This window comes from Camelina sativa, chromosome 8 (genome assembly GCF_030686135.1).
Source record: "Camelina sativa cultivar CO46 ecotype springtype chromosome 8, ASM3068613v1".
In the NCBI taxonomy this organism is placed as follows: Eukaryota; Viridiplantae; Streptophyta; class Magnoliopsida; order Brassicales; family Brassicaceae; genus Camelina; species Camelina sativa.
Window position 1 is genome coordinate 7052815 of NC_141887.1, and position 20111 is coordinate 7072925.

Here is a 20111-nt window from a genome sequence, read left to right on the forward strand (position 1 = left end):
AATCTAATTTCATGTTTCGAGGATAAGAAGTATCATATGGTAATAACAATATGGAGATGATGGACCTTAATTCTCAATCTTTTCGAACCATGGACCAAAACATGCAACTCCCCACTCTGTTGTGAGGTTGTCGCGGTTCGAATCAGGACCTCTGCAATTGCCTTTCTTTCTAAAGATTAACCAGTGAGGTAAGCAGGCTCCATGATAATTTATTCGTCTTCTCATAACACTCAAACAAGATATAGATGTCCTGTTAATGCCTATATTTTTAGAGTTAACAAAAAAACAAAGCAAAAAATGTAAAATTTGAATGGTAAAACATTTCACATTCTCATAAATGCCTCGTGACTTCATAAATGTGCAATAGGGTATGAAATGAGTACATGGAGACGTAGATACACATGTATGACGTATATAAACAGAAACTGAATCTTTTATTACGCAACCAAAGCCGTAACATTCTGTTTTGTTAGATGACAGGTATTTACTTTGCACATACATCACAATTCCCACATTATAAAAAAAATATGTTTTGTAGATCGATCGTTGCTAATTTCAAGGGGAGAGAGAGAGAGAAGTAAAACAGTGTTTGGTCAAAATCTCTCTAATCTTATGAACCGTCACTATCGTTAGCTTCTCCTCTGCTTTTTTTTGGATCCTTCTATTCCAATCCATTGACCAATCACTTCATTATCTCTAATTTTCTTAACATTTTTTTAATATATATTATCTTCTTCTTTTTGTGTTTATTATATCAATCATAAAATTTATACTCGCTCAGAAACGATACTATTTGGAACCATATCACAAGTTGCGTCTGTGTATATATAGGTATTTTCTATTTATATATCTAGTCTAACCAAAAAAGAGAATTTGCCCATAAAAAAGGAAACTCAATTTCCAACAAACCTTTCTATTTTTATAAAAGAAATTGCTACTATTGTTAATAATATCAATTTTGATTTTTTTTTTATACGTCTTCCGTCTTATGCAAATGGTTACAACGCAACGAAATTATCATAAAATTCCAAATATAAACGATATAAAAGACAGTGCACAAGTTGCGTCTGTAGATATTATATTTCACCTCTAATGTAAAACAAAAAGAGAAATGCATATAAATAAGGAAACTCAAATTTTAACAAACTTTCCTATATAGTAATATATAAAACAGTCAAACAGAAAGTGCATATTATCATAATTAAAAAGAAGAAAAAAAAGAAAGAAAGAAAACTGAAATCTTCTTACTTTATCAAGATTTTGATTTTTTCTCATGTGTCTTATCTTATGAATATGGCTACCACCCAGTGAGACTACAGAGTGTTCTTATCTGTCTCTTAATACATTCTCTCTTTCTCTCTCTCACCACATTATATAAGATTACACAGTCACTTCACAATTTCCACAATAATAATAAAAAAGAAATGGGTTCTCATCATAGTCTTGTGTTCTCTGTTCTTCTCCTATTTCTTGTGTCCTCTTTTCTTAGCTTATCATCATCAGCAGCAGAAAAGCTGTGCAGTGACAACGACGGCGACAGTGGTTATTTCCGGTCTAGGGTTTTGGCGGCACAACGAGCTGATCGAGTCAAGGATCTTCCAGGACAGCCGCCGGTGAAATTCCGGCAATACGCCGGTTATGTAACGGTTAATGAAACACATGGAAGAGCATTGTTCTATTGGTTCTTTGAAGCCACTCATAATCCAAGCAAAAAGCCTCTCCTTCTTTGGCTCAATGGAGGTAAACTAAACCATAATCACATCCACTCATTCTATCTTCTATACGTCTCTCGGTTAATCGTATAGGTTACTTAGTGTAAAAAACTCATAGTGAAAGGATTAAAAACCCACACCAAGAAAAATATAATAAGGTTAAGGTGTATCATGCTTCGTGTGCATTTCATCTACTCGATATTGATTTCGAAATAAATATTTGATCCTTGCCCAACCTATATATTCGCATGTTAGTTTTGAATTTAGAAACTTTCATAAGTTTTTTTTTTGTGGTAACGAGTTTTCTTGACCAAGACCTCCCAAAAAAATAGGAAATATGTTAACTCAGCTTTTAAATTTACTACCTTGTGTTTGGTGAAAGTGAACTTATATATCCATGACATCGATCGGTATAGGGATTTTATTAGACTATTACTATTTAATAGACAAAACTATGTATCAGATAATTAGATTTATCTCTGATTGTTTTAGATGAAGAAATACACATCTTTTTTTAAATGAGTGTATATATATATAATGTAAAATAATTTTTAATGTGGGAATAAAATAACCCAAAAAGAAATAGGAATGTATGTAGTCCTTTTTGTATGCATGGAGACAAAAAAAGGTAACCGGGGAGAATATTAGCTGAACCTTCCTAATAGTAAGATGTATCTCATTTGGCAGCATGTCAAAATCAAAGAAACGTATGTGTGGTTAGTAGTTATCATCATCACCATCATGATGAGTTTTGGTTTTGAATTGGTTAAACTTCAATGAATTTTGGAAGCTTGTAATTATTCCACATGCTTGTTAGTTGTTACATGATCCTATATTTGCTAGCTTTTTTTCTTGTAGACTCATTTCGCTATATATTATTAATAATTACATTTCCCTTTATAGTTTAACAAAGAAAAAAAAAAAAAGCAATTTACTTTATAAGGATTTTTGTTTTCATTTCTTTACGATGCTTCATTATGCATCCATCTATAAGATATTTGCTATCCACATATTTCAACGTTTCATCATGCTCTGTTTTCTATGTTTATCATGTTTTTACACGTTAGAAGAAAATTTTCTTCATATAGCTATAGATAACCAAGGTAAGAAATCCAAATTTGGATGAAAAAAGTTCATAAAACATTTAATACATTAGTTGAATTCATATGCATGTGATGAATTCATGGATATAAAATTTATGTCGACGTTATATATATACATGTCTCTCCATATATTTAGGCTTTTATATAGGCTCCCGTGGGCGCATGCCCCTTTACTTTACTACTAAGGCACAGTGACACAAAAGTTATGCATCTATATACTATTATCTACCTATCAAGAAAAGTCAATTCCATGAAACTTAGAAACGGTCCTTCGGTCCATAATTCATAATTATTCCAAAACATTACACATGGTCCATGCACGTACGCACGCCCTAAAAGTTTCTCGAGTTTGTTTTTAATTGTGTGTTTCTTCATAAAGGCAAGTTTATCATTATAAGCAACAAACCATCTTAAATTTAATGGACCCTATATGCAATAATAATTGTGAATAAGAAAGTAATATATATAGAGTGAAGGATTAGGCCTACTATAACTAGCTTCACTTAAGTTAAATTTGGTGGTTCCGAATAATACAAAATAATGTATTGTAAAATATGATGTAATTAGCTATAGTAAATTTATACGATACGATCGATGGTGAAAATTGTAAATACAGGACCGGGATGTTCATCAGTCGGATTTGGAGCATCAGAAGAACTCGGACCATTCTTCCCTCAAAATTCCAGTCAGCCTAACCTCAAGCTGAATCCATACAGCTGGAACAAAGGTATACTAGCTCGATATCCATAAAGGACCATAACTATATCGCAATATTCAAATTTTCTCATTACCAATTATTATTATTTTTATTTTACCTTTAATTTTGTCAAAGATTTATCATTACAAATTGAATTAATATTTTGGGATATGATATGTAGCGGCGAATTTGTTATTCCTGGAATCGCCTGTTGGAGTTGGTTTCTCCTACTCTAACACAAGCCGTGATATAAGTCAACTCGGTGACACTGTCACAGGTACCATATAGTTCTAATTTTACTAAATGGACTAGTTTTGCTTGTAACTTGTAAGTAATTAAAAGATTGTGTAATGATTAACCAGCGAGTGACTCGTACAACTTCCTCGTCAACTGGTTCAAGAGATTCCCTCAATACAAGTCACACGACTTTTTCATCGCCGGAGAAAGCTACGCCGGTAAATTAATTATTTTTTTAAGTTAGAAATTCACCACGACATCGTTTCTACATATGTGATTATTACAAATCAAAAAACCAAAAAAAAAACATTGAATTATGTGTTTTGCATGGAATTAATTAGGCCATTACGTTCCTCAACTTTCGGAGCTCATCTACAATCAAAACAAGATTGCGTCCAAGAAAGATTTCATTAATCTCAAGGGTTTAATGGTCAGTGATCATTATCTTAAATCAATCAATACTTAAGTAGTTTTAGAGGCAACTAATCTAGTGGTATTTGCTGAGGAGGTAATGATGAATTTGACAATTGTATACACAGATAGGAAACGCGTTGCTGGACGACGAAACGGATCAAAAGGGGATGATAGATTACGCGTATGATCACGCGGTGATATCAGATGCACTGTACGAGAAAGTGAACCAACACTGCGATTTCAAACTAGAACATGTGTCTAAGGAATGCAATGGGGCTTTAGATGAGTATTTTGATGTCTACAAGATCCTTGACATGTACAGTCTCTACTCTCCCAAGTGTGTCCCCACCTCCACCAACTCCTCTACTTCCCATTCAGTTGCCGGAACTCGCCCCCTACCCGCTGCTCGGAACACCTTCCGACCCCGTCTCATCTCTCAAAATGTAAATATATATTTCATCTTTTTCACTTAGGAAAAAAATTATTTTCGTAACTGGATTTGATAACCGGTTAAAGTTGATTCTATATATACAGGAGGGATGGAGGAGGATGGCGGCAGGGTATGACCCATGTCTATCGGAGTATACAGAAAAGTATATGAACAGGAGAGATGTTCAGGAGGCACTTCACGCTAATGTCACCAACATCCCTTACCCTTGGACTCATTGCAGGTAATGTGTTACGATGTTTGGTTTTCATACAATAATATAAGAAGCTAGCACATATAGTTTTGGTTTAATTATGATTTTTATAGTTAAAAGGAAATTGAATCATTGTACTACTCTTCAGTTCAGTTTAAGAATTGTCACACCTAGATATTAATTCTACTCTTCACTATCATAGTTTAAGAAGAGTGATAAATGATTGATAAACCATGTTCGAAGCTAAACTAAACCAATGCATGGTTTACTATATATGTGCAGCGACACTATCTCATTCTGGTCTGACGCTCCCGCTTCTATGCTTCCTACCTTAAGAAAACTTGTTTCAGCAGGATTACGCGTATGGGTTTTCAGGTATATAACACATTAACACCTACTCCTTGGCATTTTTTAATGTAAAAATTTAACTTAAACACAAGCCATAACCGGTTTAAATTGTTTGGTAAAAAAGTGGTGATACAGACGGACGAATCCCTGTGACAGCAACCAGATACTCATTAAAGAAACTTGGTCTTAAGATAGTTCAAGACTGGACACCTTGGTACACCAAACTACAGGTTTGGTTCCAAATTACAAACTTTTAAATTCTTCCGAGTAAGCTAGAGTATGATTGACTCTAGAAATAAATTCCGTTTTCTTTCACTTGCCGGTTAGGTCGGCGGGTGGACGGTGGAATACGATGGGTTAACGTATGTGACGATAAGAGGAGCCGGACACCAAGTTCCAACATTCAAACCTAGAGAAGCACTTCAGCTCGTTCATCATTTCCTAGGCAATAAGAAACTTCCTACTTTTCCCTTCTGATAAAATTTTCACTCTACCCCCACAGATTTGATTATCTCTATATAATTCTTAAGAAACAAAAATAATAAACAGATTTGACCAAAAGAAGCCATTAAAATTGTATATATGGCGGCTTATCACGTCTAACATTTTGTTCCTTCTCGTGTTACTGTGATCTCCAAAACTCTCATCTCTTGGATGATTCTTACACAATGTAGTCATCAAAACCACACCAATCTAAGGTGAAAAATATTAACAAAGAACATATATATGTAAGTGTATTATTGATATTAAAGTATTAAACTACACATGAAACAACAGAACTATTGTTATGTAGAGCATCACGAGGCTACACTAGACCATAGCCATGCAGGCCAAAACACAACATAACTATTTTTATGAAGAGCGTCACGAGGCTACACTAGACCACAGCCATGCGGGCCAAAACACAATAGAACTATACTTTTGAAAGAAAAAAAACAGAACTACATATACTAACAAGAGGTGTACGTTGTAGAATTAAGATATCGAACTGACTTGATTTTATTGACTGCCCAAACTTGGGTATTTATACACAATACAATGAGAAAATAAGATAAACACGAACAGAATAAGATAAACACGAACATCACAAACTTAGGCTTATAAGCCTTATCACAAAAATCCCTAAGCCTTATCTCAAATTAGAGACTTATCCTCAATACTCCTCCTCACGTTGGAGTGTGTAAGTCATGAACACCCAACTTGGACAAAAGAAAATGAAACTGATCACGCCCCAAAGCCTTTGTAAAGATATCCGCAAGCTGAGCATCAGTCCGCACATATTGCAACGTGATAACACCATCACGATAAGAATCCCGCACTGCATTACAATCATTTTCAATGTGCTTAGTATGCTCATGAAACACCGGATTAGTAGCAATGTGAATCGCAGCTTTGCTATCGCAGAACATGCGACCAGGAGAAGAAAGTTTGACACCCAATCCTTTTAACAACTTGCGCAACCACTTAATCTCCTTTAAAGCAACAGCCATCGACCTGTACTCGGCCTCAGCGGATGAATGAGAGACAATGTCTTTTTTCTTAGTCTTCCAAGAGATAGGAGAAGACCCCATGAACACCACATAAACACTAAGAGAACGGCGAGTTAACGGACAAGAAGACCAATCATAGTCACAATAAACTGTTAACGTCAAATCCTTATCAGCATTGAGCAAAATACCATGAGCAGGAACATCCTTGAGAAAATGAACAACACGCAAGGCAGCATCCCAATGAGCCTCACAGGGAGTTTTCATGAATTGGGACAAGACATGAACCGAGTAACACAGATCAGGACGCGTATGAAGGAGATACAACAAACGACCAACAAGTCTTCGATAGGGCTTAGGATCAAGTAGAAGAGGACCATCATCTTTTGCAAGACCATGGTTCTGTTCAAGTGGCGTAAAAGCAAAACGAGAATCGGACAAATCATAGTCAGAAACAATATTCAGCGCATATTTTCTTTGAGAAAGAGAAATACCATTTGAAGCACGACTCACTTCAATGCCTAGAAAGTATTTGAGTTTTCCCAAGTCTTTCATAGAGAAACAACGACTTAAGTAGTTTTTAAACTGTCGAAGCATATAGGCATCATCCCCACAAATGACAAGATCATCAACATACACTAGAACATGAAGCTCAATACCTCCACGAGAATAGGAGAACAAAGAGTAATCATCATATGATTGAACAAAACCGAAACGAAGCAATGAGTAGGATAGCTTCTTAAACCAACACCGCAGAGCATGCTTTAAACCATAAAGAGACTTCCTAAGGCGACATACTTTACCAAGATGAGTGTGACGAAAACCCGGAGGAAGTTTCATGTAGACCTCCTCATCAAGATCACCATGTAAGAATGCATTATTAACATCCATTTGATAAACTTCCCACTGATTGGCAGCTACCAATCGCAAAAGAGTTCGAACTGTGGTCATACGAACCACCGGAGCAAACGTATTATGATAATCTTCACCTTCAACTTGATTATTACCAAGTGTCACCAATCGAGCCTTATAATGCTCTAATGAACCATCCGCATTGTACTTGGTTTTATAGACCCATTGACAGCCAATAGCAACCTTATTAGGAGGAAGATCAACAACATCCCAAGTGCGATGAGTTTCAAGAGCATCTACCTCCTTTGTCATAGCATTGTTCCAAACTTTGAGTCGAACAGCTTCTTTAAAGTGCTTTGGTTCGACATTGGAGACAATGGAAGCCAAATAAACCCGATGACCTGCTGAAAAAGAGTCATCGGAAAAAGAGGTTGTCAAAGGCGACAAAGACATACCTTGAACCGAAGACGAGGATTGAGTAGAAGCAGCGGAAAAAACGTGATTGACGACGAGTGTACTATCAACATTGTAAAGAACATAATCCTGTAGGCGGACTGGCGGAGTAGGTTGTCATGAACTTTTATGAGGAGGTGGTAAGGGCTGCAGCGACAAAGAGGAATTAGACATCGGGACAGAAACAGAGGGAGAAACAACAACAGAACCAGAGTCATTACTGCTAGACGGATTTGATTGTCGATCAGAAACAGGGGAAACAAAGGTAGTTGGAATAGTCTCTGATACAGAAGAACTCCCCCTATCGATAACAACCTCAGATACAGAAGAACTCCCCCTATCTGCAACAGGCGCGTCAGTAGAAGGTAATGGTGCAACCAACTAGTCATCATCAAGTAGTGGAACCGACGAAGCGATGGAGAAAGAATCTTGTGCAGCGGAGTTAGGAAAAGAACCCTCACAGAAAACAACATCACGAGAGACAACAAACTCATTGCGCTCCATATCATAAATTTTCCAGCCCTTTTTACCAAAGGGGTAAATAACAAACACGCAAGACCGACTCCTTTCCCCAAACTTATCTTTGTCACGAGTGATACGATGAGTGTAACAAGCGCAGCCGAAAACACGAAGCTGAGAGTAGTCTGGCTTACATCCATAAAGAAGTTCATACGGAGTGTAACCTTTATGAATCGAAGATGGGGTGTGATTTATCAAATATGCAGCTGTCAAAACCGACTCACCCCAAAACTTTATCGGCAACTTAGCCTGAAAAAGCAAAGCCCGAGAGACATTAAGAATATGTATGTGTTTGCGTTCAACTCTCCCATTTTGTTGTGGAGTGCCAACACAAGAAGTTTGATGCACAATGCCTTTCTCACGAAAATAAGCGGACAAACACATGAACTCCGTTCCATTATCACTTCGAACAGTCTTGACCCTTTTGCCAAATTGTCTCTCGGTATACGTTATGAAATTGGTAAGAACATTACGAACCTTTGATTTCTCAAGTAACAAGTAAGTCCATATTGCTCTAGAATAGTCATCGACAATAGTTAGAAAATAAACGGCACCACACGAGGCAGGAACACGGTATGGACACCAAACATCACAATGAATTAATGAAAAACACTATTGAGTTTTATTAATACTTTCTGGAAACACCTCTCGTGTTTGTTTTGCACGAAAACAGACATCACACGAGTCAGAACCAACAGAGGAAGAAGACTGAGAAAACAAATGTAGAGAAGAAAGAACTGAAAAACTCGGATGCCACAAAGCCTTATCAAGAGAAACCGTAGCTGCATGTATCTTCATTGAAGCAACATCCGTAAGATAGTACACACCGTCATGCTCTTCACCGCTTCCAATCAGGGTCCTCGAAAAACGGTCCTGAAGAAAACAAATTGTGTCAGTGAAAGTAGCGAGACACTTAGTTTGTTTCAAAATATGAGAAACAGAAATCAGAGTGCAATTTAAAGATGGCACAAATAGAACATTCGTCAACAAGAATTTTATCCGTGAGAAACAAAACACCAACACTCATAGCAAAAGTCTTGCTACCATCGGCAAAACCAACTGAACACGTCGGAATAGACACAACATTGTGCAACAAGGAAAGCTTCCTAGTCATATGATGAGATGCCCATGTGTCCAAAATAATATCACCAAACTCAAGCTTACGAGACAGTTTGTCGGAACCACCGTTGCCTGATTTTTCATGAATCATCTGAGTTAAAACTTTCAATTGTTCAGATGTAAAAGCAGGAAAAACAGAGGAATTGGAGCTAGTCGCATGAGCAGTCACAGGTTGCCCACGTCCTCTTCCTCCACTAGAAACCATAGAACCACGAACTCTTCTTCCTCGACCAGGAGAACCACGACCACCACTAGTACCTCGCTCACGATCTGTCCACCAATCTGGAAAACCAACAAGTTGCCAAAAATCCTTCTGTTCATGCCCGGTACGACCACAGTGAGTGCAGGAGCGTCCCTTACCAAGAAGAGAACCATTATGATCAGTCCGGAGCAAATAAGCATCACCGCGAGAAGACTGATCACGGTTATCACTGCGAGCCAAAAAACCGACAGACTCGTGATTTTGTTGAAGACGAGCAGAGGACAGTCTTTGCTCTTCACGAATCACTTTAGAGTATGCCACAACGAGAGTAGGGAGAGGATCCATACTAATGAGAGTAGTGCAGAGGCCACCAAACCTCGAATCATCAAGGCCCATTACAAACTGATGAAGCTTCTCTTCATCTCTTTCTTCCACAATTGTAGACAAAGTGACACCACAAGAACAAATAGGACTCACTCGATAATTTTTCAGTTCATCCCAAAGATTGCACAATCTTCCATAATATTCCATAACAGATTGACCATCTTGTCTACACGAGGCAAGTTTAGCTTTAATTTGGTGAACACGCACCTTGTTACCAACAGAGAAACGATGTTGCAGCTCTTCCCATGTGCACTCGAGACAAATGTCACGATTGATTTCAATTTACACTCAATCGAAGATCGAATCCAACCAATGATCATGGAATTCACTGTTTTCCAATTTTCCAGATCAGGACTATCACTAGAAGGCATGGGAATAGTCCTGCTGATAAACCCTGTCTTGCGCTTGGCTTGAAGAGCATTCAACATCTCTTCAGACCATTGGATGTAGTTATCTTCAGTTAACAAAACCGAAGTGATCATAACACCGGGATTGTCTGAGCTTGACAACGTGTATGGAGAGATAGCAGTATTGACATCAGACTGAGCAACAATAACACCGGTAGAACCAGGTACAACGGAGGATTCATGATCACCCATGATTTACTTGACACGCAAGAAAGCACAAAACGAGGAAAAAAAAATTTGAAGCTAGAAAAGCACAAAAAAAACGAAAATAATCGAAATAAACTTTAGATCGATTTAGGCTCTGATACCATGTAGATTTAAGATATCGAACTGACTTGATTTTATTGACTGCCCAAACTTGGGTATTTATACACAATACAATGAGAAAATAAGATAAACACGAACAGAATAAGATAAACACGGACAACACAAACTTAGGCTTATAAGCCTTATCACAAAAACCCCTAAACCTTATCTCAAATTAGAGACTTATCCTCAATATACGTAGACGTAGTTATCATTTATCAACTACTGAGTAGACAGACCTCGCCGGAGTTCATCGCAGTCGACGAGATAAGCGAATCCATAAGCGAGATTCATCAGCGTAGCCTCGTGAAGCTCTTTATTAACCGTCGCAGTCGCGTCCGTAGAGAAAAAAACTCTATATCCTCTAACGAACGCGTCACGAGCCGTTGTCTCACAGCACAGGTTCGTCATCACTCCAACCACGATCACCTCCTTCACCCCGATCTTTTCCAGCTTTTCCTGTAGCCGCGTGTTGTGAAACGCGCTGTACGTGCTCTTCTCCACGATCTCCTCTGGTTTGGTGAGTACTATTTGGGAGTGTAACTCCGGGATGATCTCGGAATCCGAGGTTCCGTCGAGGACTAGATCCTCGTTCCACCACTCGCCGAGCATGCCGTGGTCGGTTGGGGACTTGTGGTTGTGGCGCGTGAAGAAGACAGGGATCGAAGCTCGTCGGCAGAGGTCGATGGTGGTGAGAGCTTCGTTGAGTATGGGTTTGGCCATGGAGGAGAAGTGATTTTGCATGTCGATGACGAGAAGAGCTGCGTTTTTTGGATTTGGAACTCGCTTTCGTGTCTCGTACTTTCTCGATGATGATGACGCCATTTTGGTGGTGAAGAAGATTATGATGAAGCTCTTTGATCGGTGGAGATATATATCTGAGAACGAAATGATTGGGCCTAACAGAATATAAAGTGGGCCTAGCCATGTATGATGTTCTTAAACATATTATGTTTGTTGTATAGTATTAAGGAAAATGGCCAAAATCAACCTCAACTATTTCCGGAACGCTTTTTCATATCTAAACTTTAGTATTCTGTAAATAACAATCTGAACGTTGTTAAAATTCAAATTTTCTACCTGAACTATATGAAATGTTGTCAATTTCAACATTTGTTCAAATAATTTTAAATCGGAGTTTAACAAAATTGTGTTAGACGACATGTGACGTCCATGTGGCACTAGAACTAACTAAAACGACGTTGTTTTGGTCATTTCATAGCAACCACAACATACCAAAAATGACCAAAACGACGCTGTTTTAATCAATCTCAGTGCCAGATGGACGCTACAAGTCGTCTGACTCAGTACTGTTAAACTCTAATTTAATACCGCTCGAATATATGTTGAAATTGACAACATTTCATATAGTTCAGGTAGAAAATATAAATTTTAACACAGTTAGATTGTTATTTGCAGTGTATTGAAATTTAGGTATGAAAAAGCGTTTGACAAATAGTTGGGATTGATTTTGGCCGTTTACCCCCTATAGTATAATCATTACTGTTCTGTTACATTTGTAGGTGAACAAGTACATGACATGGTCTAATGAGTGATATGCTGTACATTACTATATCTATCAAGCCTATGCATCTTTATCTTCTAGCTTGGATTGGACAGCTTCCACAAGTTGGAGAAACATTGCTCCAATGAAGTACCAAGTGACTCCTGCTAATAGAAGCTGCTGCCATGGGCTGTTAACTATGGATAGAGCAAGCGAGCCGCCGATATGATCGTTGAGCTCAGAGGCGGCTTTGTAACTTGCTTGATACTGAATTAAGAATACTGCTACTATGGCTGTCCCAAGTGGGAACTTCTGTATCTTGAACTGTCTTCTATATTCTCTTCTACTAGTTGGTTTCTCTTCTAAAGGAGTTTTCTTTTGAGTCACTCGAGGAATCGAGCTAGCCTTGGAATCGTTGTTGCTTCCAGATGATGGAAGTGATACGTTTGATGGAGTCCAGTAATCTTCTCCAAGCATGTAAGCTGGTTCTTTTGGTTTGCTTTTGCCGCTCTGTTCTGCTTTTTTCATTGCTGCCACAACATCTTGAAGCTTTCTGATATCTGGATCAACCGATTTTTTTCGTTTGGTAATAGTTAGACTCATGTTTGAATCTGGACTCAATGGTTTCGTGTACGGTGATGATCTCCAGTATAGCCAATTGGAGATAGACCTAATTGCCTCTACTGCACTTATTCTTACTTCTGTCTGCAAAAGCATCCCAAAACAACTACTTGGTACCTGACAGGTAAGTCTATAACTTGGCTTTATTGTTGTTTAGGACTATGCAAAAAGTCATAACTCACCTGGGAGCGCTCTTTTGTAGTTCTGCTCATAGCTTTGGCGTATCTTTCCTGAAACTTCTTGACATCAACAAATACATTGGAGACACGTTCCCCAACCGTGTTTCCAACCCCGATCCTCACGTTGCCTCGTGGTTGCTTTGACATAAGAAACTCCAATGGAGCAAGGTCAGATCTCTCCACTATTCTGCACATTTCATACAGAATCATGCTTTCCATAAAGGGAATAGAAACTGAAACCAAAAGATTAGTAGAGATACTAGTTTATGTGCTTACGAAATGCAGTCTACTGGACAAGCTTCGATGGCTTCTATGATTTTGGATTCAGGATCAGCCCATTGAGCAACAACCCTCGCTCTCCCATAAGCAGTTTCGATAGCAAAAGTTTTCTCAGCACATAAAGCACACTTCAAGCAACCAACGCACTTAACCTCGTCCACAAACGTAGCTCGTTGCTCAGTTTCTGATCCACACCAAACCGAGTAGATCGGTTTCCCTGTATAGCCTCTAAGTTCTTCAAGTTTTGCTTGCTCCTACAACAAGAAAACAAAAATTCATATATTACTTGGTGTTGTGGTCTTGACAAAGAGACTACAAGATCAAGAACCAATAGACTAACCTTGTCATAGGCGTGGCGTGCGATCGGATCAGAGAGAAGCTGGTAAGCTTCGTTAAGGATGATGGCCATGTCATGACCTGGATCTCCCGCTATATCGGGATGACAACGTTTCTGCAGCGCACGATACGCTGATTTGATCTGAGCCGTATCGGAACTCCGATCAACACCCAAAAGGTCATAAAGATCAAAGTCTGTGATAGAAGACGATGATGAAGAAGAAGTGGCTCTACACTTGACCTTGAATGGTGATCTAAAGGTGATGAGCTTATGAGATGTGGTATTACATGACCATGTAGCAGTCGACGGAGGAAGATTCGTCGGAGTAAGAATCGTCGGTGTCATTTTGTTTGTTTCCCTCCTCTGTTTCGTAAGGTGGATGAGTTAGAGAGGGACAAGTTATTGAAAAAATAACCAAAAATAAATAAAAATTTGTAGATTATTTTTAAGGCTGAGGATTAGTGAATTATCGAAATGTTTTTTACAATAAGGGAAAAAAATATAAAACAAATCTCAAATCCAAATGGGCCTTAACATGGATCATTCGATTAGGCCCAAAATCTTTGGCTTCATTCTTCGTCCATAGAGGGTTCAGTTGAGATCGTAGGTTTAAGAATTTTAAGGTCATTTTGAAACAGCCATGTCAAGGCAGGTCACGAGACTTCTCCGACCTCTTCGCCGTTGCTCCGGCGGTGGCGGGAGCTCAGAGTTGGGGATTCCGTCATGCTCCTCTCTCACTTCATTGACTCAGTCACGCTCCTTCGGTACGACTCCTCCGCCTCCTGCGGCTGTCTTTGTCGACAAAAACACACGTGTCATCTGCCAAGGTATCACCGGAAAGAACGGTACCTTCCACACTGAACAAGCCATTGAATACGGCACCAAAATGGTATTGTACATTCCGAAAATTTTACAACTAATTAATTGTTCTTTGTTTCTATTGCAATTCGGATTCAATTGGAATGGTGGTGTTTCAAGGTTTAGGGGGGGTTGGGTTTGTTGTATAATATAGGTAGCAGGAGTGACACCAAAGAAAGGTGGAACAGAGCATTTAGGTCTGCCTGTATTTAACACAGTTGCTGAAGCTAAAGCTGAGACTAAAGCCAATGCCTCTGTGATTTACGTTCCTGCGCCTTTCGCTGCTGCTGCTATCATGGAAGGTGTTGCTGCTGAGTTAGATCTTGTTGTCTGCATTACTGAAGGCATTCCTCAACATGACATGGTAATGACTTTGCTTGTGATATGTGCTTTGATTGTACTTATTCGATATAGTATAAGCTGGAAGCTAAGACTGATGTCTTGGGACTAATTGTTGTAATGTAGGTTCGTGTAAAGGCTGCTCTTAACAGTCAATCAAAAACTAGGTTGATTGGCCCTAATTGCCCTGGGATTATCAAACCTGGTGAATGCAAGATTGGGATCATGCCGGGGTACATCCACAAGTCTGGGAGGATAGGGATTGTTTCTCGATCTGGAACTTTGACATATGAAGCTGTAAGGTTCTTTGTGTCTCTGTCTTTCTCAACTTATAATCTCCATCGTCTTTAGCTTTCCTCTAAATCCAGATGGCAATATGTATTACTGGTTTTTCTTTACCTAAAAACCGATACTTCTTTGGATTGTTAGGTTAAGTTTTCACCAATGTCAGTTTATTAGCTTTTTTTATGAGTTTGGATTACTGGAAGACCTATCTTATATTAAGTATATCTTAATGGTAGCTTTTTGGTTAATCGTTACTGTAGGTTTTCCAAACTACTGCAGTAGGTCTGGGGCAATCTACGTGTGTAGGAATTGGTGGGGATCCTTTTAACGGCACAAATTTTGTTGACTGCTTGGAGAAGTTCTTCGTTGACCCTCAAACAGAAGGTCTCAGTTTCTGGACACCATAATCGAACTTTTTCATTGCATACATCTTATTATCTTTTCCCATTTGTCTAGTTGTTTCTTATGATTCAGTACATTTGATATGGAGTAGATTACCAGTACTTACCTAATACTAGTTATTTAGTATGTAGAAGAAAGTGATTCGTTTGCAGTAACAGACTCAAGTTGTTGTGAATATTGCAGCCTTTACTTGTTGATTCACCGATCTCCCTCTGTTTTAGAGATTAGTGAAAGAGAATCCAGCATTGGTTTTGAACTAAGAAATTATTGACTTCCTTTCAGGTATAATTCTCATTGGAGAAATCGGTGGTACTGCAGAAGAAGATGCCGCTGCTTTGATAAAGGTAACCGCAATGCATCTTTTCTAAGAATCAAGAGTTGCCATATTTAGATGATCAATCGTATAAACATATCGGTTTTCAATCAAACAGGAAAGTGGTACAGACAAGCCTGTAGTTGCGTTCATTGCTGGACTTACTGCACCACCTGGGCGTCGAATGGGTCACGCGGGAGGTAAATGAACTTTACTCTGCTCTTTTTCATTCATCCACTTGAACCAGGGCTTAAATCTTGTATTGGCTTTTTATTTGGGGTCGATGAAGCCATTGTTTCTGGAGGTAAGGGCACGGCTCAAGACAAGATAAAGAGCTTAAGAGACGCTGGAGTTAAGGTGGTTGAGTCACCGGCTAAGATTGGTGCGGCGATGTTTGAGATTTTCCAAGAAAGAGGTCTTTTGAAGTGAAACTATATTATAATATCGTAATACGATTGAGATGATTCAGGAACCAAACTCCCCTAATAACAACAGTTTGCCAAAAAATAGAAGAGAGAAAGGGAAATAATCCGTTACCATTGATGAACATTTTTAGGGATGTTTTCTCCCACAAAATGATTATTGCAGAGATAAATAGAGTCTTTTCTATATGCCATTCTATTTTTCAGTTTATTGAAATTTAGCCTCTCTGTTTTTTTTGTCTTTGTTTTTGTTAAATTAAATTACAAAAACAAAGAAGAAAATGAGAAGAATGAATAGATCAGTTTCAGAAATTTCTTGTTAAACATAGTTTTGAAAATTATATGAAACAGTATCTTGAATCAATTGTATCTTTGTGTACTTCCACAATATCTTTATACAAAATATTAATCGCAATCTATTTCACTTTAACAACAATTAAATCGAAATAAAGTTTGGTAAGTTTCGTAATATGAAGAAGATTCATAAAGTTGTTTTATAATAGGAACACAATTGACAGTGTGAATGAACAACACTTAAAAAAAGCAAAGAGGTCTTATCTCTAATTGGGTCCTACAATAATCAGTGGTCCTATAAAATAATCAATGGTAATCCATGCAGAAGTTGTCATTAATTAATAATACTAATCAGTGGTTATCACTGATTCACATAAAGACGCATACGTCAGACAGACGATCCATCACATTACAATTATGTATGCACTTTGTCACACGTTTTACTCAATCTGTGTAATAAGTTCGCGTAAGCCTCTCAAAGAAAAATCGAAACATTTAAGAAGCTCTTCTATCTTGGTCATATGAAATCTTCTACTGATTTTTTTTGGTTAACAAACACTCCATTAAATTAAGTTACAAGATTAATAGTACTCCGTTTTAAGAGAAGTATAATACAACCAACTAACTTATGCAAAAGGAAAGAAAGCCATGGTGTGCAGGGCCGTCTCTACCCCATGGTAGAGTAGGCAAATGTCATGGGTCCATCCTAAATATTAAAAAATTTCTTTAAGCAAAAGGGTCCAATTTTTTCAAAAAAAAAAATTTATTAAAGGTTTTTAGGTTTTTTAAAAATTTGACAGAGGTCCCATATTTGTTTAAGACGGGGCTGATGGTGTGTTGCTTAGACAAGTGCACAACACCCGGATCAAACTAAAACAAAAGAGATAACAAGCTTGAGAGCAACTAAAGTACAAATAGCAAAAGTTAGAATAGGTACTAAGACTAAGATAAAGAGGTCTTAAAACCATAAAAATAGTAAAATCCACCCAGAAGATAGGCCACATGAAGTGAGGAGAGGCTGCCCAAGACCAAGTCACTGGCCGCAAAACGACAATTTACCACACTGGAATACAGAAATTCCGACGGGTTTTTAAAAACCTAACTCGCACTAAAGATGATAAGTCTTCAACTCCCTAAAAAGGGAGACATCATGTAGGTTGGGAACAACCTCCCAAGAGTCGAGTGCCGGAGAAAAAATCCAAGATAAAACCATTTTGCCACACCAAGCTGAAACATTTGAACCAAGTGGGTAACAAAAAACATGAATCAAGACGAAATTGTGTAGTCAACAAAATGAAATTGAGGGAGAAACATGAGAGCCAACAACAACAAGATAAAGTTGCAAACAATCTCTCCTTATAGGAGGAAGTTATTAAGAAATATCTCTCATTGAATGAGGAAATTAATCTATTTTCATTAGAACAAATAACCCTTGGATCTTTAAAATTCAATAGAACAAAAATCGTCCATAACCAAAATAATTTTGAATCCATACACATTAATGGGCCAGCAGAAGCACAAAAAATAGATCTTCTTAGAAGAGCCCTAATTGTTGTCTTCCTAATACTTTGCCATATAGGCTTCAGGTCCACAAAGTTAAATGGACCATGAAAGGCCCAAAATGAAACAATAATAGTCGAGACCCAAATTTTCTTCGAAGCTTGACAAAGCTTGGTCAGATGAAGATCACGGCGGCTGCCGGAAAGTTGATCTAACCCAGATACGAGAAGAGAAGTTTCTTGAAGTTTCTCGACGATTCTCGACGGCGGCGAAGTGCCTTGTCGGAAGAAGTTGTCGGAAGGTCTCGCGAGAACGGTAGATCTGACGGTGGAGGCGGAAGAAAAATTGGGATTGGTACACCGTAGTAAGGTTCTTCGGCACCTGTTCGAGAAAGTTGTGGGCCTGGAGGAGGAAACAGAAAAGCTATCGACATCGATAGACGGTAGTAAGATTCTTTGGAAAACACCCGAGAGATGACTAGATCTGACAGACAGCCTTGCCCGAACAGCAGAGACACCGGCGGAAGCCTTGCCTGAACAGCAGAGACACCGGGTCTGAGGTCTCCTGTGGTTGTATGGGAGTGAACCCTTGAAACGGTTTTTTATAAAGACGAGAGAGGAGAACTCTATCCTGTGTCGGCGAGCAGCCCAAACCCTCCAAACGGAGGCAGAATCTCCAACCTCCATATATGTGCAAGGGAGGTGGATAAACTGAGTACTATGACAAGATCTCGTCGGTGACATATTCATACGATGAAAAGAGAAAGAAGAACTCTCCAAATTAAAGATCCAGCGGAAAGAAGGTGAGCTAAGCATGGCGGGATAACCATCTCCGACCACTAGATCTGAAGTTACAGTGAAGTCATGGTGGTCGGGAAGTAAAAACAAGGCTAAGCCTAACCCGTTTAAACAAAAACATGAAAGAAGGAGAACAATCCGACACCGGTGAAGCTCTCTAACTTCACCGGCATCAGAAAACTGTATCGGAGTGGATGCCTCGACTATTGTGTCTGAGAGCGTTTGACATTAATCTACTGAAATCTTTTAAAATTTGCGTCTTTGTTTTTATCTTTTTTACCAAGGAACCAAATAGTGAGAACTCAAAATCATGTAAAAACAAACTCTGTTTTTTTCTTAAATGATATTTACACACTAGCAGAAAAAAAAAAAAAAACTAATACGTATTTATTTGTGTGGTAGACAAAGCCATATAACATACGTAGTGGCAGCAGAACAGAAGAGTGGGATAGTCGAAGTGACGAAACTAGTATTGGACCCCCCAACTGTTCCTATTATGAACATGTTTCTTGCGAGTCCTTCTGACAGAACAGATGCGACGACTGACCATAACTCTCTCTGCTTCCTTAAAAATCCTGTGACCCCCAAAAAATTCAAAGGAAAAGACTTTACGTTAGAAATTTAAACCGGATTGGTAGTATATAACATAACTGTATACATTCGTTCATCACGGTTTCACTTTCCAAGGAATTTTCGAATATTGTCACATGATGTAGTTAAATTGTCTACGCAAATTATCTAGTTATATATAATGACTTTGTCACTACATTCATTCGTTAATAGGCTATATGGTTTCCTTAATTTGGCATATTAATTTGTTACAATATACAAACATGTCACTAAAATGATTCAATTGTGTATATTTTTATATAGGAGCTAATTACTTTATATATAGTATTGTCAGAAACTTTGAGAACATATATAGAGAGATGCCAGTGTTCCTTTTTCAGAATTTTAATGTTCGAGATATTAGCTATATATATATATATAGTAGAAGAAAAATACAAAATCCGTGTAAACATATATATAGATTGTGATTTGCAATCTCAAATTTGATATTTGATATTGGCGGGATAACAAATTTTAACTCGCAGAAAAAA

General features: G+C 38.1%; 4 protein-coding genes across 4 annotated transcripts; 2 read left to right on the forward strand and 2 right to left on the reverse strand.

The window, feature by feature from the left end:
• Positions 1-857: 857 nt before the first annotated feature.
• Positions 858-5713, forward strand: LOC104706622 (serine carboxypeptidase-like 34). The gene is made up of 10 exons (XM_010422818.3): positions 858-1740; positions 3432-3542; positions 3694-3789; positions 3875-3967; positions 4091-4179; positions 4289-4606; positions 4698-4834; positions 5087-5179; positions 5277-5382; positions 5480-5713. Exons 1-10 carry the CDS (start codon positions 1425-1427, stop codon positions 5627-5629), a joined length of 1509 nt encoding a protein of 502 aa, XP_010421120.1. The 5' UTR covers positions 858-1424; the 3' UTR covers positions 5630-5713.
• A 5185-nt stretch (positions 5714-10898) lies between these two features.
• On the reverse strand, positions 10899-11987 carry LOC104706623 (nicotinamidase 2). The gene has a single exon (XM_010422819.3). It carries the CDS (start codon positions 11704-11706, stop codon positions 11104-11106), a length of 603 nt encoding a protein of 200 aa, XP_010421121.1. The 5' UTR covers positions 11707-11987; the 3' UTR covers positions 10899-11103.
• Positions 11988-12328: 341 nt separating this feature from the next.
• Positions 12329-14277, reverse strand: LOC104706624 (chaperone protein dnaJ C76, chloroplastic). Its single transcript, XM_010422820.2, has 4 exons — positions 13805-14277; positions 13462-13718; positions 13189-13372; positions 12329-13090 (listed from the first exon to the last, which is right to left on the reverse strand). The coding sequence occupies exons 1-4, from the start codon at positions 14144-14146 to the stop codon at positions 12467-12469; spliced, it is 1407 nt and encodes a 468-aa protein (XP_010421122.1). The 5' UTR covers positions 14147-14277; the 3' UTR covers positions 12329-12466.
• A 61-nt stretch (positions 14278-14338) lies between these two features.
• LOC104706625 (succinate--CoA ligase [ADP-forming] subunit alpha-2, mitochondrial) lies at positions 14339-16614 on the forward strand. The gene is made up of 7 exons (XM_010422821.3): positions 14339-14690; positions 14814-15023; positions 15125-15295; positions 15544-15667; positions 15968-16029; positions 16117-16198; positions 16288-16614. Exons 1-7 carry the CDS (start codon positions 14442-14444, stop codon positions 16425-16427), a joined length of 1038 nt encoding a protein of 345 aa, XP_010421123.1. The 5' UTR covers positions 14339-14441; the 3' UTR covers positions 16428-16614.
• The last annotated feature ends 3497 nt before the right edge of the window (positions 16615-20111 follow it).

Bases quoted from the DNA above. Each gene is read 5' to 3' on its own strand.
- LOC104706622 (XM_010422818.3), top strand. From the start codon at position 1,425: ATGGGTTCTCATCATAGTCTTGTGTTCTCTGTTCTTCTCCTATTTCTT. The intron at 3,790-3,874 runs GTACCATATAGT...ATGATTAACCAG, and splicing joins ACTCGGTGACACTGTCACAG to CGAGTGACTCGTACAACTTC. The intron at 5,383-5,479 runs GTTTGGTTCCAA...CTTGCCGGTTAG, and splicing joins CTTGGTACACCAAACTACAG to GTCGGCGGGTGGACGGTGGA.
- LOC104706623 (XM_010422819.3), bottom strand. From the start codon at position 11,706: ATGGCGTCATCATCATCGAGAAAGTACGAGACACGAAAGCGAGTTCCA.
- LOC104706624 (XM_010422820.2), bottom strand. From the start codon at position 14,146: ATGACACCGACGATTCTTACTCCGACGAATCTTCCTCCGTCGACTGCT. The intron at 13,373-13,461 runs GTAAGCACATAA...TGAAATGTGCAG, and splicing joins TGTCCAGTAGACTGCATTTC to AATAGTGGAGAGATCTGACC. The intron at 13,091-13,188 runs GTGAGTTATGAC...ATGCTTTTGCAG, and splicing joins CTACAAAAGAGCGCTCCCAG to ACAGAAGTAAGAATAAGTGC.
- LOC104706625 (XM_010422821.3), top strand. From the start codon at position 14,442: ATGTCAAGGCAGGTCACGAGACTTCTCCGACCTCTTCGCCGTTGCTCC. The intron at 15,296-15,543 runs GTAAGGTTCTTT...TCGTTACTGTAG, and splicing joins GAACTTTGACATATGAAGCT to GTTTTCCAAACTACTGCAGT. The intron at 16,030-16,116 runs GTAACCGCAATG...TCAATCAAACAG, and splicing joins ATGCCGCTGCTTTGATAAAG to GAAAGTGGTACAGACAAGCC.